The sequence below is a fragment of the Sinohyriopsis cumingii genome, chromosome 11 (assembly GCF_028554795.1).
Source record: "Sinohyriopsis cumingii isolate HCF-2022 chromosome 11, ASM2855479v2, whole genome shotgun sequence".
Lineage (NCBI taxonomy): Eukaryota > Metazoa > Mollusca > Bivalvia > Unionida > Unionidae > Sinohyriopsis > Sinohyriopsis cumingii.
The window spans coordinates 3,970,456-3,988,647 of NC_142971.1; the positions used below are offsets into that span (position 1 = coordinate 3,970,456).

The 18,192-nt window shown below is 32.8% G+C and overlaps 1 protein-coding gene across 1 annotated transcript in view; it reads right to left on the minus strand.

Annotated features, from left to right (window-relative positions):
* The window catches only part of LOC149787541 (uncharacterized), a 591,304-nt gene that overhangs the window by 192,336 nt on the left and 380,776 nt on the right, over positions 1-18,192 (minus strand). Inside the window, exons 81-82 of the mRNA XM_089975575.1 lie at positions 10,241-10,602; positions 791-1,148 (exon numbers count right to left, since the gene is read on the minus strand). Coding sequence (XP_089831701.1) covers positions 791-1,148; positions 10,241-10,602 — 720 coding nt within the window. The remainder of the gene's footprint in view (positions 1-790; positions 1,149-10,240; positions 10,603-18,192) is intronic.

The window sequence follows — 18,192 nt, forward strand, 5'->3', positions numbered from 1 at the left end:
CCTCCTTTACTTGATTTGATTTAAAAAAAACAACTAATTAACGTGATTATACCAAAACAGGTCCAATCTGAATTGATTTTAAAAAAAAAACTAATTAACATGATTATACCAAAACAGGTCCAATCTGAATTGATTTTTAAAAAAAAACTAATTAACATGATTATACCAAAACAGGTCCAATCTGAATTGATTTTTAAAAAAAAACTAATTAACATGATTATACCAAAACAGGTCCAATCTGAATTGATTTTAAAAAAAAAACTAATTAACATGATTATACCAAAACAGGTCCAATCTGAATTGATTTTAAAAAAAAAACTAATTAACGTGATTATACCAAAACAGGTCCAATCTGAATTGATTTTAAAAAAAAAACTAATTAACGTGATTATACCAAAACAGGTCCAATCTGAATTGATTTTAAAAAAAAAAACTAATTAACGTGATTATACCAAAACAGGTCCAATCTGAATTGATTTTAAAAAAAAAACTAATTAACGTGATTATACCAAAACAGGTCCAATCTGAATTGACTGTAACACTGCAAGAAACACTTATGCAAGTCACAAATCAAAACTGTCTGCATTTAATTAGGTTCTCATGGAAATGATCACTGGCAACATTTTGTCTGTCAATTGACACTGATTTTGCTGTTTCTAGGTAAGAGTGCATTTGTGACCAAAAGGTGCAATGAAACTTGAACTCAAAATATGGGCCCCGTGTTTTGAGTTCTCTATGTTTTACTAAATGCTTTAAACAACTCTAAGGCCTCATGCCAAAATAACTTTACCATTTTCTAGAATGACATGCTTTCCATCCATGATTCTGCTGTTAGTTGCCTTCTCCCCAATCTGCACCACTCTGCCCTCCTCCAGAGTCAGATTCATCACTCCTGCAAGGTGGCCATCAAGCTGCATTACTGGTTGGTGCTTCCCTATGAGACGCAAGTCAGCTGAGGCATACATCTTGGCTCCATGATCAACATCATAGTTGACTGGTGGTGAGGATCGCAGAATATTGTACTCGTCATACTCAATATAGAAGGCCTGCCCTGATTGCATGTGTATAGTTCCAGATCCATCACCGAGGATCAAATTCAGGTTGATAGATGTGATGTTATCACTACCTTCAGCTATTTTCAGCAAGGCCTTAGATAAAAAAAGACATGGTTATCAACACTCTTTGAATATCTTAGATTGCACTTTGACACTTTCTATACAAAGACAAAAATGGATTTCAACAATATGACAAACTACTATGAATTCATTTTTATTTGTGTATACAATGTTGCTGTCTTCAAACAAATGAAACTAAAGACCCAATGAACAATGATTCAGCTTTGAAAATAAATGATAAACACCCACACCCTACATTAGCAGAGACAAGTTAAGAACATAGAAAAATATTGTTCTCATTTTCCTTCAAGACCACAAAAATTGACACTCATCAAACCACAAAAATTGACACTCATCAAAGCACATAAATTGACAAAATATTTAGCAACACTTACATAAAAATCTGGAGTGCAACATAAAAATACAGGCTCTTAGTTCATCAAATGTTTCATGCAATTATTATTCCACTGAGAAACAAAGAGGAGGCCACAGTGAGTCTGATGCCACTCAACCAGTCTACACTGACTAAATTAACAAGAGCAATGCAAATGGCATATGCCTGTCTCATAACCTTTCCCTACAAATGACCTTGACCTTTGTGTTGGGGATTTGAACACTATAAGATGATGGCATGAATATGGACATGTATGATATGTTAGACACTCACTCACGGGAATGCAGATGCAAAAAGAAATTTTCTATGCTGAGAAATATTAAAAATAATCATCATGACAGTTTGGAAAACAGTACCATCCAGTACACAAGTAAGAATAATAATAAATTACACAAATCATACAAATTATTGTTTCTGAACATTGTGACTAATATGTTTCTTAGGGATTGTTCCAGTAAAAACATACTTAGGACCCAGGGAATGCACTTTCAATATGAGTACTCACCCACTGATGCAATTTAGAATGTATATAATTTTTATATGGACATATACTGTTTTAAAACTGCCTTTTCTGGGCAACATTTGTGCTTAAATGGAACAGTTCTTAAAATCCTTGGATGGGTCAGCTAACTCTATGTAGGGTGGCAAGGAATTCAATAGTTTGGTTCAATAAAAGCAAAATTTATAAAATTCGGTATTTGGTTTCAATGAGTATAATTTGTTTGCAGTATATTGTAGTTTATGTGTGTGCACAATTTTTACAGATGTAAAAGTACTTGAAAGATAATCAGGAGCCAACAAAATGATTTGTGGATTAGTAATTCAATCTTTTAAATGTGAAATGATGTAGGTACTGTAGAATACTTTTCTTGACAGAGATAAAATTCTATTCTATTCATGAGATAAAAGTAGTAACTTTATTTTTTAATGACCTTATCAACATGTATTTTCCACCTTCAAAATCTGTTGTTTCCAAGTAGTTCAATCATTCAAAACTGATATACAGTGCAACCCCGCTATAATGCACCCTGCTATAACATGAATTCGGATAAAATGCAGTCGTGGCGTGGCTTCCAAAATTTTGTATCTTCATTCACACATGAAAAAATATTTTTTGTTCAAAGTACATGAAATAGTGTATTGAAAAAATTGTTATCATTATGGGGAAGAGATCGTGTATGAATTCAAATTTAATATGATCGTGGAATGGTTCCTGAAATTTTAAATACATGTATGTGTATTTTTATCGTACTGGGAAAGATTTTTTTTAAGTACGAGAAATAGTGTGCAAAACATTTATTATCATTTTGGGGAAGAGTTTGCATATGAATTTTAATATAATACGATCAGGGTGTAGCTTATGAAATTTAACAATATCACCAGGTTCTTGAAGTGTTATGCCAAATAAACATTATTGGAAATGTTACTTGATACTGATCCATGAGTAAAACAAGTAAGTCGTCTTTTTGTGATTGTCTTCAATTAATTCTGTATACAATCGTTGCTCAAACAATAGCCAACATGTGTTTCTTCTTTTACTGCATACACAACCAAGCAGCAGACAGTTGATAAAAGATTCTCACAATTTAATAAACATAAAAAACAAAAGCCACCAACATGTTTGTTAGGCTTGGCGATGTTATTAGATGCAATCAGTTGACTAGTAAATAATGTCAACTTTATTAGCTGGACATTGAAAGGGTATGAAATTGTACATGTGTTCAGCTTTAAACTTTTTTTTATAAAAGTGACTCATGATCATTGCAGGCATACTGAACTTAGTTCTCAGGTTTTACGTGTGTTTGGGGTTTACTGATGAACACATTATTAATTTCCCATTTTTTTAATAAAAATATGTTATTGTTATGGAAAAGCAAGTTCACAAACACAATTCGTTCTCTGCACTTTGCACAAACAATTTATTATCATCATTTTGGGGAAGAAATCGTGTATGAATTCGAATATAACATGATATATAATATGATTGTGGCGTGGTTCCTGATATTCTAAATACATGTACGTGTATTTTCTCATACCTGGAAAAATACTTTTTTTATAGTATGAGAAATAGTGTGTAAAACATTTATTATCATTTTGGGTAAGAGTTAGCATATGAATTTTAATATAATACGATCGTGGCATAGCTTCTGAAATTTAACAATTTCAACAAGTGTTATGCCAAAATAAACATTATTGGAAATGTTACTTATTACTGATCCATGAGTAAAACAAGTAAGTCGTCTTTTTGTGATTGTCTTCAATTAATTCTGTATACGATCATTGCTCAAACAATAGCTGACATGTGTTTCTTGTTTAACTGCATAAACAACCAAGCAGCAGATAATGCGGTGGTTGACAAAAGATTCTCACAATTTAATAAACATCAAAGAACAAAAGCCACCAACATGTTTGCTGGGCTTGCGGTGATATTAGATGCAATCAGCTGACCAGTAAATAATGTCCGCTTTATTAGCTGGAAATTGAAAGGGTATGAAATTGTATATGCATTCAGCTTTAAAAAAAATTATTAAAATGACTCGTGACCATTGCACTTAGTTCTCGGGTTTTACATGGGTATGGTGTTTGTAATTTCCTATTTTTTATAAAAATATTGTACCATTATGGAAAAGCAAGTTCACAAATGCAAGTCGTCCTCTGCTCTTTGTGCAATGATTAGTAAAGTAGTTTTCACACGTTTCTTTTGATATTCACAAAATCTGAAGTAAAAGTTACACGCATGCTGAAAGCATGTGCTGATTGGTAATTATTCTTGCTGTAGTTGTTTAAATGAATAGGCGTACAAGTGTAATTATTGGAAATTTGCAATGGATAAATGTACATGGAAATCATATGAGAAAATTTTAGCAGTATGAAATTTGTACAGACACCATTCATAGACCCTGGAACGTAATGAACCGTACATGTGCTTTGTCTTTCTTAACCTAATTTTGGTGTTAATTTTTCCCATTGAATTCAGACACATTATGATGTGTGACAAAATTATTTAATAGTTTAAATATGTATGCAATTTTTGCAATGAAATTACATACAGTGTGGATTAATTTCAAGCCCCAACAGTACGATATCAGACAGCAAGTAAATGGTGTTGATACTCTGTTCATGCTGTTTATTTGATGTTGAATTCAGACACAATGATCTGCGAAAAAATTATTGAATATTGTAAATCTGTGTGCAATTTTTCAATGGAATTACATGCATTATAGATGAACTGAATGCCACGATGACACAATAGTAAACGGTGTTGATACCCTATTCATCATATACATTAGACATGAATACACTTATATGTGCCAATTAGTTGTTCTCTGAAAAAAGTAAAATACTGAAAAACCCTGCATTAACGTGACCCCGATATTAATGTGATCCAATTTTTTGGACCCCAATTATCACGTTATAGCAGGGTTCCACTGTATATCTATTCATTTTAGCATTACTTGGAAGTTTTTTTTTTTTTCTCAGCTTCTTCTTTGGCTCAACTATCTTTTGACTTGGCTGTATTTATTTTGTATACTTAACCATTTGTTACTGCATACATCAACTGTATAATGAACCATTTCCTGATTTAATTTAGTGCCGAGCTTTATTGGTATTATATACTGTGTCATCTGATAATATGTTAGTGGTGAATTGATCAAAAAAATTATATGGTAAATTACTGCTGTACATCAGAAAAAGTAATAGTCTGAAAATTGATCCTTGTGGAACACCAAGCTTTAGGAGTTTTTTATCTGAACGTTTATTTAAAACAGAAACTTGCTGCTATCTTGAAGGGTCAAGATAGGACTGAAATCAAATTAAACTTTTGTAGTCAACTTGATATATACCCTGTTTTTCAAACAGGATTTAGTAATTACCATGGTCAAAAACCTTTGTACAGTCAAAACTCAGTGCACCTACCAAATTAGAATGAATGCTTTTGACCAAACATCCCCCATTCCAGTTAGCATAGTGTGTTATTATTGCCCTTCATGAAAATGTGAATGTCATAAATTTGGAAGAATCCATTTAGTTCCTAAATTCATTATGAAAATTTCTTTCTAATATCTCAAAAAGTGTTGATAAAAACTCATATTGGTCTATAGTCTATAGGGTGGGGGTATTCTTCTCTATGTAGACAGTTCCATTAGTTATAACAGATGTGTTGATCTAGAGACTATTGGGGTAGAGAGTATCTGGATCGAAGTAACCCTTGCCCAATCAAAGCCAATACTCTTATGTTCGGTTTACAGGCCACCTAGTTCCACAGCTGATTGGATTGATAGATTTGAGGTGCAAATTCAAAAAGCATTACTTAAGGAAGATTTAGAAATTATCATATTAGGTGATTTTAACATTGACTACATGAAAACTCCACCATTAACATGGATAAGTATCTTTGAAACTTACAACTTTACTCAATTAATTAACACCCCAACTAGAGTAGCGGATAAAAGTGCTACTATCATTGATCATGTCTATACTAATAAACCTGAAAATGTAAGTGAAATTAAGGTACCAGTGTATGCACTGAGTGACCACTACCCAGTCTGTATAACTAGACATGTTCCAAAATCATCTAAAAATGGCCAACACATTGAAATACAATACAGGGACTTCAAACAGTTTGATGAGGAAATGTTCTTAAATGATTTAGTTTGCAAACCCTTCCAATCAGTCTGCACTATAGCTGATGTCAACACTGCCTTGGACAAATGGTATCAGATGTTCAATGCAGCCTTAGACAAGCATGCCCCAATTAAAACAAAAAGGGTTAAACACCAAATTACACCCAAGTGGATTACCCCTGAGATCAATGAGGCTAGGCACCTAAGAGATAATTTCCACAAGAAAAAAGACATGAAAAGCTATAGAAAGTGGAGAAATAAAACTAAGCACCTGATAGATAAGGCAAAGGAGAACTACTATAAACAAGCTATTAATGAAAGTAAGAGTACCAAAACATTGTGGAAGCATCTAAAAGAGCTGAACCCACACAAGAACAGTTGTCTTCCCCCTAGACTTAGCAAAATGATGATATAGCAACATCTGTATAAGACATTGTGGAAATGTTCAACAATTTCTTCATAAGCATCTCCAGTAAGAGTATTCAGAACCAGACTAACATCCCAGTTGAACTTGATGCTCTTCTATTATTTATAAGAGCTAAAATTCCTGATGATAATTATTTTTCAATAGCTAATGTTAGTGAAGCTGATGTTTTTGATATGCTAATTAAGGTTAATATTAATAAATCCTCTGGATTGGATGGTATTGGTCCATGAATTCTTAAAATTGCTGCACCAGTAATAACAAAGTCACTAACGCATATCATAAATTTAAGTATAATGAGTGGTAATTTTCCAGAAACATTGAAATGTGCAAAGGTTACACCTATCTTTAAGAAAGGAGAAAAGGAGGATCCAGGAAACTACAGACCAATATCAATTCTACCTGTATTGTCAAAACTATTTGAAAAGCATGTAGCCATTCAGGTCTATAAATTTTTCGAAACATACTCTCTATTTCATAAAGCTCAATCAGGATTTAGAAAGTACCACTCGTGCCAAACAGAACATACCAAATTAATTGATCTTTGGCTGAAGGAAATGGAAAATGGAGATATGACTGGGATTGTTTTCCTTGATTTCAAGAAAGCCTTTGATCTTGTTGATCATGAAATTCTGCTGCAAAAGTTGAACTGTTACAGGTTTGACAATCCTTCTTTAAACTGGTTTAGATCATACCTAAACCAAAGGTCTCAACAAGTAAGCATTGGCAATATTAGCTCTCAAACTCGCACTATTCATTCAGGAGTCCCTCAAGGCTCAGTTTTGGGCCCTATCCTCTTCCTTAAATAATGAATCCACAAACACAGATTTGTTTGCAGATGATGCAACCTTGTATACATCTAGTCCTGATACTGAAGTTATCCAAATGAAATTAAACTCAGACCTTATCAGAGTCCAAAACTGGGCACAACAAAATAGGATGGTAATTAATGAAGGTTAAACAAAATGTATGATTTTGGGGACATCACAAAAGCTACACAAGTCAGGGAACCCAAAACTGTCTCTTGCAATAAATAATCATCCATTAGAAAATGTCAAACATGAAAGGCTTGTAGGTGTATCTGTAGATAATAATTTATTATGGAATGACCATATTGATAAGATTTGTAAAACACTGTCATCCAAAATTGCCCTTCTCAGCAGAATCAAGAATTATTTACCTATGGAAACTCGCAATCTATACTACAAGTCATATATTCTTCCAACAATGGATTATTGTTCTAATGTATGGGGAAACTGTGCTAAATCTGAGCTTGACAGGATTTATAAACTTCAGAAACGAGCAGCACGTGTAATTTTAGATGCATCTGTTGATCTTCCCTCAAAAGCATTATTTACAGAACTCAAATGGTTCACAATATATGACAGGATAGATTTTCACAAGGCAGTTCTTTTACATAAATGTCTACATGGAACTGCACCAGAGTATCTTCAAGACTTATTCAAGCCTTTTTCAACACAATACTAGTTGAGATCAATATCACATGGAAACCTTCTAATACCAAAACCAAGAACAGAGCAATTTAAAAAGAGTTTTCAATACTCTGGCACAGTTCTGTGGAATAAGCTTCCACTACATGTAAAATCTGCTGAAAATATTAGAGTATTTAAGAAAAGATATCATGAGCATGTATGTGTTTCTAACAGATAATGGAATTTAGTATTTTAATACTAAACATGTTAAAATAAACAGTAATTATTGCCATCTTCATATAATGTGGATTGTTATACTCTCCTTAAGAGGGCCTCTAGGGAGAATAGTCCTTGACTAATGAGTCACCCTCTATAAATAAAGCATTATTATTATTATTATTATTAGTTATTCATATTAGATAGATCTTCTTGTGTATTGGAATCATTGTTGTCATTATTTTATTGTTTGAAAAACATCCAGTAGAAATACTTTCATTAAAAGATATATATATAAATTACAATACAATCACTTAAGAGCTTCAACATTTATCCCTTTAATCATCCAGAGATGTAAACATTTTAACATCAAGTTTATTTTATTTATTTAAACAAATTCTCACATTATTGGAATTATTCTGAAGGACTTTTCTTAACTAAGTTTTTTAAAGAAAATAAGCCCATTTAACTTATTGCTCTTGAATCCTTTATGAGCTGTGACAATCACAGGTTTTTCATTGAGGGAATTTGCAATTTTAAAAGGTTCTTGCTGAATTCTAGCATTTTCATCAGTGATATATCCGAATGGCTTGTTAATCTTAATCTTAAGTTATTTAAGTTTTTCTGGAATTTTAGCGTGTGTTTTCGGTAGATGAACCTGATATTTCTTTTGAATAGACGGTTTTCATTGGATTTTTAATCACCATTTCTCCAAAATCTATAATTGTTGGTATACTTTAATTAATGTAATCTATCTCTTAATAGCATTCAAGACATTACTTGTAAGCTGACTGAAGTCCCTTGAAACTAACAGAAGAAGGACTGTTAGGATGTCAGTATACATATTTAATCAGATACCAAAAGCAGAGGTCAATAAAAGATTCCATTACTGACCATGGGATATCTTTCAGTTGTACAAGGAATAAATTGTACATGAAAATTGTAATCATTTGATACTTTATAGTGATTGCATTTACTTTTGTTTTACTTAATTTTCATGTAAAGCAAATAAAATAATGATCATTTATGAAATATTAGGATACCTATTACTCTAGATGGTAAATGAACTAGCTATTTAGAATTCAGGGAATTCACATGTCCATGTATTTGTGATCTGTAAGATCTAGGTACTATTCAATGAACTAGCTATTTAGAATTCAGGGAATTCACATGTCCATGTATTTGTGATCTGTAAGATCTAGGTACTATTCAATGAACTAGCTATTTAGAATTCAGGGAATTCACAGCTTGAATCAAGCTTGATTGTCATACAGAAAATTAAGATAAAAGTCACCTACTAAACATATGTCCTGAATCGATACAGAACATTTTCAAGCTCTCTTTGAAATGGCATAATCAGATATTGTTAGCATTTGTTGGTCTTTATACACAACCTAACACACTGGTTGATGAACATTAGATCTAATTTCTAGCAAATTATTATATGAAACTTCTAAGTTTACCAGCTAGTTCTTTTCAGGGTAAAGGATGTTATATTCTTCACAGAAAACAGAAATTTTATTTTTTTATATTTAAAGTTGAATTTCTGGTCATTTTCTATAGGCTTATAGGAATATTCAACTTATTCCCATATGTACAAAAATTACTTACTTTAGTCATATGAACTTACTCTCTATGGGAACGCAAAACCCACTTTCTGGGCCTCAAAAATCTCCCACCACTGTCTGGAACGTTGGTAGGTATGCATTCAGTCATGTAAGTCAAAAAAGTCCAATATAATTGTTGTTTGTTCATGTTGATTATGATTACTATAATCTTTAAATCTGCATGCAACAAATGATTTGCTACTGGGTTATGAGTGCTTACAATATGCATGAAAGAAATTTTGTTGTCTCTTGTGGCTGTAGGTGATGCATTAACTACTTTTTTCTTCATTCTTCCACCAAAGGAAGTAACATAGGATATTTAACACTCATTTTTTTATTATTTATTATTGCCATTTTTTATTCATAATTATTATTACCTTTTAGCAGCTGTCATTTTGTAACATGGTTTACTACACTAATCCATACCTCATTTTGTAGGAGTAGATGGTCAAAATGGAGATCAGCATTATTAGCACTGATGATGCCTGCAGTAACATGGCGTGGATTTTTCTCTAAGATGACAAGTGGTTTGGCTGGTTTTAGAGATTTTCCATCAATATATAGTCTACTCTGCCAGATATATGGCCCTTGCCTATTCTCCACAAAAACAGAACCTGGTCCTCCTCTATCACCTGTAGTTGTACCCTTCTCTCCATTGGCCAAAAGAAAGCCACGGTATTCAGAAGATGACAAAGTGTGAATTGCTATCCTACCCCCAGATCCACCACCTGCAGAGCCATGGCCTTGACCACCAGTGGCACTGACCTTTCCATGACCTCGGAAGTGACCTTGAAAGAGATATAAAACTAAGGCTCTAACTCATAAATATATTTCAAGTGAAGAGAATATTAATACATTATTCAGAATCAATATAACTAATAATATCAAAAGTATATGCATAATATATTTACCCTGTAACAACTCATAACAAAATATTGCAAGTCTCATGACCTAAAAGGTGTGACCTTGAATAATCAACAGGGTCTATTATAGATCTATGAATTCTGTGGGGAAATTCTCCCTCCAAATTAAACAAAAAGAATTTTCTAAACATAGGAGGGATTTATCAATGTGATGAGCAATTTTGCAGTTTCATTTAAGTTTCTGCAAAGTTGTTTTTTTTTTTTATAACTTGAATACTGCTAATCAGAATAGACCCTGATTGATGGCAATGCGACTCAGTGTACTTAATATGGGAAAAAGACTGTGTGTGTTTGTGTGACAAACAACCTTTTCAGTACAATATATCTCTAAAGATACATACTGCTGTGAGTAATTTGTATCTCATATGTATACTGAGTTGGATAATAAATGAATTACTGATTTATCCATAGATTATGCCACCAAAATTAGGATGATATAACATGTGGCAGCATTATAAAAGGAAAATCTCTACCTTAAAATTTGTACTTAATTCCTTAAAATTTGTACTTAATTCCTTAAAATTTGTACTTAATTCCTTAAAATTTGTACTTAATTCCTTCTAAATTGATTGTTTTTATTTGATCCACTGGAATGTACTCAGTAAGACCACTTACCTGCTGGGGGTGACCATATTGCCTTTCTCCCTTCAAACAAAGAAAGTAGCAGTTCCCAAATGCCTGCAATCATTGTACATTGGGCAATGCTGATATGGTACAGAGGATCATACCATTAAGCAAAAGAAATCTGTATTCTTGTTAATGTATGTGCGTGTTTGTGATTTATATATGTAATGCTACGTGTCATCAGCATTCTTATATCTGTACCATTTCTATATGTTGTTATTAACCTCTTAATGAAGGAAATAAATATGGATTGACTGATTGTGTGATTTTAAAAAGAAATTAGGATGAGATGACACCCTGATGTTACCATGTTGTCTGAACCTTTCATGTATTTGTCTGGAGACAATCTATCAATTAGCTTACATTATCATGTAGAAGGACCATCATGTTTTCAACAGTTGTTAAAATAAAGCAATCTTTTTCACTGAGTAAGTAAAGTTATTACAATTGCTTTTCTAATTGACCATGTTCTTGATAGCTTAGGCAATAGACTAAGCAGCATGTTGTCAATATAAACCTTTATATGTTGATATATTAAAACTTTCATTCCCCATTAATATTAAAACATATCTGATTCAGAATGCAAACAAACTGACATTGTTTGAAGCGGGGTACTAAGCAAAAGTATATGCATGCTCTGGGGAGGGGGTAGAAACAACTACACCCTGCAAAGGGGAGAGGGGGAGGAATGACTGTTTCCATATGTACTAAATGGACAGCTCCTTGTCCTCACCTGGAATAATAACTCTTATTAAACCAGCAATGATGATTAGACAAAATAGTTTTAGTCTTTTGTGGGTTTTTTAAAATTGAAACTATGGAATGACAATATGCAATTTTAATTATCTGTACTCAATTATTATGTAATTTATTTTATTTTAGCTGTTATATCTCTGGTACACACATACATACATGCATACATATATATATATATATATATATATATATATATATATATATATATATATATATATATATATATATATATATATATATATATATATATATATATATATATATATTACTTGAGTTGAGTTAAAAGTCCTTTACCCTACCAACTGATCAATCCCAACATGGGCAAGGCACTGTATTCCAATGCCCTGGTGCTAAATCAGTAAATAACCAAATAGTTTTAGCACTTAGCAGTGTAATAGAAGAAATGGTTTTATCTTCGATTCCTAGAAATTCTTATTGGTCAGTAGGGTGTGCTTCCCTTTGAAAGACTTTTTTAAAAGTTTCAGAATATAGCTGCTCCTCCTGTCATAGCCTAGATGAAATTTTATTCCTTTTTTCAGACAGAAATTCAAGTACTGTTATATCCAGAATCATTGTGGTGGACTAACTGGTGACTTTAGTACAAACAACTTCTATTCATGTTGATACATAAGATACAGAAGTTGAACTTGAGGTTACTGAGGAAGAAACTGCCATCAAGGATGCAAGTGCAGCTCTTAAAAAAAAGGCCACCAAATTGAGTTCAATGCTTGATGCAGAATGGAGTACTCCAGAAAGTAACCAACAGGTACAAAGTCAAACAGTGGTCATTTTATTTAGGTGATATTAAGTTTTCTTTGAAGGATTTTCTGTGTAATAATTTTACGATACAATTGGTATGTTTATACATGTCAACAAAAGTCATTATAGTGTTACTCTGATTGCATGACCAATCCAGTCGGTGTGGGGCTTCATGCTTATAATACAAAGGTGTTGACGGAATTTTCTTCAACTGCAGGTAGTTTTAAAAGCCATTCAGCTTGTACATTGATATGTTATGTCACATGTAGATAAATTACAATGAAGAGTGCATTATTTGACATATATTATAATATCCTGTTTACTTCTACTGAAATGTGGGGTCACATTTTGGTATCACAAAATGAAATATAGTTACAACACTGGTAACCATTATAGAGCAGGACTGATTATGTTCAGGATTTAAGTATGTATGTCTAAGGGTTATCTCATATATTACCAATTTTTAATGGTGCTTATCAGTTCTTTTCTTATTTTACAGGTATCTACCTCCATCAGCCCAAGGCAGTATGATGCATAAAGGGATTTCCTGAAATAATTTACAGTTTTAAAATTCTTACTTTGAATTTAGAAATGAATCCCTTAAAATTTTCAAGATGTAAAATAATGTTGAAAGAGGAAAGATTTACTGGTTCTATTGTTATTTCTGTTGTTTTAGCAGTGTAAATTACCAGAGTACATGTTCAGAATTGAAAGTTTGCCATTTATGGATGCCATTTATTGATGTTTATGGAAATTCAGATTGAGCATTGGTCATTGTTGTACATGTTACTGTCTGCAAGTAACTGAAGTCTTAACATGTCAGTTATCCTGAGCATTCAGTTTTTAAGATCACATTTACTACCATGAGCCTGTTGCTATGATACAGGTACTTGTCCATGTATTTGTAATCTGTAAGATCTAGGTGCTTGTCCATGTATTTGTGATCTGTAAGATCTAGGTACTTGTCCATGTATTTGTGATCTGTAAGATCTAGGTACTTGTCCATGTATTTGTGATCTGTAAGATCTAGGTACCTGTCCATGTATTTGTGATCTGTAAGATCTAGGTACCTGTCCATGTATTTATAATCTGTAAGATCTAGGTGCTTGTCCATGTATTTGTGATCTGTAAGATGTAGGTACTTGTCAATATATTTGTGATCTGTAAGATCTAGGTACTTGTCCATGTATTTGTGATCTGTAAGATCTAGGTACCTGTCCATGTATTTGTGATCTGTAAGATCTAGGTACCTGTCCATGTATTTGTAATCTGTAAGATCTAGGTGTTTGTCCATGTATTTGTGATCTGTAAGATCTAGGTACTTGTCCATGTATTTGTGATCTGTAAGATCTAGGTACCTGTCCATGTATTTGTGATCTGTAAGATCTAGGTACCTGTCCATGTATTTGTAATCTGTAAGATCTAGGTGCTTGTCCATGTATTTGTGATCTGTAAGATCTAGGTACTTGTCCATGTATTTGTGATCTGTAAGATGTAGGTACTTGTCAATATATTTGTGATCTGTAAGATCTAGGTACTTTTCCATGTATTTGTGATCTGTAAGATCTAGGTACTTGTCCATGTATTTGTGATCTGTAAGATCTAGGTACCTGTCCATGTATTTGTGATCTGTAAGATCTAGGTACTTGTCCATGTATTTGTGATCTGTATGATGACAAATGTGGATGAAGATACAAGGGTTAGGGTCAACACTGCTTGTGTTAGTTTCGTTTCAGAAGGAGTTGTCATGAGCAATATACTGAGTTCTAAATTTGTTTGTTAACTTTACTGGGTTTCAAATTGTATTCTTGACAAACTTGAAATTTATTAAGTGAAGTTTTTCACAATTTATTGTTTTTAATCTGTTAAACATTGGAACATAACATTTTTTAACACTGATGTAAGAATAAAGATGTTAAACTGAATGCTGTTTTGAAGTATTATGTAGACCCCTTCCCAACTATAAATAATAAGGCATACAGAGCCATGCATAATTTCATAGAAATATTGCATATAATATAGATCAGTATATGATGACCTTGTCTGTCACATTTTTCATCTCCTACAAACAGGATTATTGAGTGGTCATAGAATAGCATTTACAGCAGAGGAGTGACTGTCCATGCTAACAGCATTTCAGATGTGCTAAGTGTTTTGGAAAAAGAGAAGGTATAAAGAATGTAGACATTGTAGAAATCCTGTATGCGTGTGATGGTTTTGCAATATTCACCTAGAAATGTTAAATACACTTTCTCTGCAGCACTGACAACTTGTATAAGTACCAGTCATTTACATAATGCCAGTTTATGACTCTCAGCCAGAAATGCTCATACCTACCAAAGCCTAAAGTTGCAACGAAACATGCTGGCCAGAAATATTAACTCTGACAGCCAGATTTAGGTTTGTATTTTATATTGGAATACTTTTGGCTATCTGAAGTCTGGCAATGGGCCCAGCCCTTGTACACTACGACTAACATAAACATGATGACCCAACTGGAGCTGGTCTGCTAGAGATAGTCTGACAGAAATGCCCATCAAATTTAGATCTATAATCTTGAATACAGTGTTTACCAAAGTAACATAAGTGCAATTTATAAACTTTAAATACAGTTACATATATATATATATATATACAAACATTAAGGTTTCTGTGATTTTCTGATATTATACAACAAATATCCTCGTGTACCAATCTGATTAAAATCAGATCTCCACTGTCCTGTGTGAAGATCTGACTGTGACCTCTTAAGGGTCATGTTCTGGTGAAATTATAATTTGCAAATGGAGATTCAGCTTTCAAAAATTTGAAAGTGAATCAAAACATTCGGTGCAGACTGATGCTCTTCAGCCATAATGCTCAGTCTCCCAAACGTGAAAAATATAAGACTTCATTGGAGTGGCTGATAAAATTAGTGACTATGGTAATATCATAGGTCAACAGAACAATACCCCTAAGCTGTCACTGTCAGATCTTCATGTAGGACAGTGGAGATCTGATTTTAATCAGATTTCTTTATGTACATGTTTTTGTAAAATAGGAAAAGTTATCAGTTTTAAATCTTGTAAACATTTTGGTTCAGAGAAAGCACAAGGAAATTAGCTCAATTATACTATTTTTATCACCTGACATGCTGAAGTCAGGTAAACAAGGGCAGTCATTTAAATAACAAAGGCACAATCAGAACACCTTATTTGTAACATTAATTTAGAATTGCATGTTACTGATTCAGTGCAATTAAAACATAAACATAAATGTTTTTGTTTTGTACTTTGGATCAAAATTTATGAATTTACCTGTATGTTGAATAACTGAGTACAGCTCATATTGACAGTCCTGATTTTCATTATGAAGTTCAGCATGTCATTCAAAAATGTGTGAAGAAAACAAATCTCAGATTAATAGCAAAGAAACATGACTTAACAATTTTGATCCATCCAAATAAATTAAGTAAGTTACTAAATTACTTGTTAAGTTATTAAACACAGACATTTCAACACAAGTGATTTTTATGTTTCACCAGCTAGTAGATGTTCACACTTACTGACCCCTGTAAAAAAAAAAAAAAAAAAAAATATATATATATATATATATATATATATATATATATATATATATATATATATATATAGCTCTTGTTTAATTTTGACATCTTTTGATTTGAGGTGGTCTGTTGGAACCAATTTCTGATTTTTTCAATATACTCTGGATACCATTTTGTATGCCAGGTGTCTTAGAATCACAAATGTGCACATCATTTTGGACAGAGCTGAAAAAAGATTGCTTTCATAGAGGCCCTTTCTGACTATTTTTTCCGATTTGAATTCCCTCTATTCAGTCACTTTTCACAAACTAAATTTGTTTTGATGCAAGGGCCCAAATTTACACTGTCACTCTTTCTAGTATCAATTGCCCCATCTTCCCTTAAATAAGACTGCATATACTGTGACTGCTTTTAATGAGGATTTGTTTAGGTTTTAGATCCTAACAATGGCATTTAAGAATGAATTTAATTGGTTCATACATTTAGTGGATGGTATTGCAAATGTTTGTAAGGAACATCTAATTTCCTTGAATAGAAGCATATTCTGAATCACAATTTGAATACAATTTACATACATGTGACAATTTGAATACAATTTACATACATGTGACAATTTGAATACAATTTACATATATGTGACAGAGCAGAGAAGTCAGCTAGGACTAATCAGGAGATTTTCCAAAACATGGTTGGGAGTTATAACTTAAAAAAAGGAAGGTTTCTCATGGAGAATAGCAAATTTTTTATTGTGACACATCTTCAATTGTCTTATTCAATGAAGATCCAAAACATGAGTCACTATGCAAGTATTTTTCATACATTTGTATGAGAACTTTTGTGCAATTTCCAAGTCAGGGAACATTGCATTGACTAGATCTAAAAAATGATCTACTATCATAAACGGGAGATTATATTTGGCTATAAAGTTGGCAAACAGTGTCTTGGCATGCACATTTTTATCCACATTTGATGCAGATTCTCAAAGATAAATTTCAGTGAAGGCATAATTGTTGTCACATTTAATATGCTTTAATATGCTGCATGACATTCTTGCCACAATAGCAAATTTTAAAATCAGATTTACAGGAAGAGCAAAATGCATATTCATGTCCGTTGAATATCATTTCAATCAATTAAACTTCCCATTTCTATCCACTTCAATTTTGTGTGATATTTTGGTTGTTTAAAATTTGATGTTTCAACATTGGGAGAGAATGAATGCTTAGACATCTTGAAAAACTATAAATGCCAATGCCAAAATGACCCTCTTTCATGCTGATTGAGCTCCTTAGTAATCCCACCATATACAATGACCCTCTTTCATGCTGATTGAGCTCTTTAGTAATCCCACCATATTCAATGGACCTCTTTCATGCTGATGGAGCTCCTTAGTAATCCCACCATATTCAATGGACCTCTTTCATGCTGATGGAGCTCCTTAGTAATCCCACCATATTCAATGGACCTCTTTCATGCTGATGGAGCTCCTTAGTACTCCCACCATATTAAATGACCCTCTTTCATGCTGATGGAGCTCCTTAGTAATCCCACCATATTCAATGGACCTCTTTCATGCTGATTGAGCTCTTTAGTAATCCCACCATATTCAATGGCCCTCTTTAATGCTGATGGAGCTCCTTAGTAATCTCAACATATTCAATGGACCTCTTTCATGCTGATTGAGTTCTTTAGTAATCCCACCATATTCAATGGACCTCTTTCATGCTGATGGAGCTCCTTAGTAATCCCACCATATTCAATGACCCTCTTTC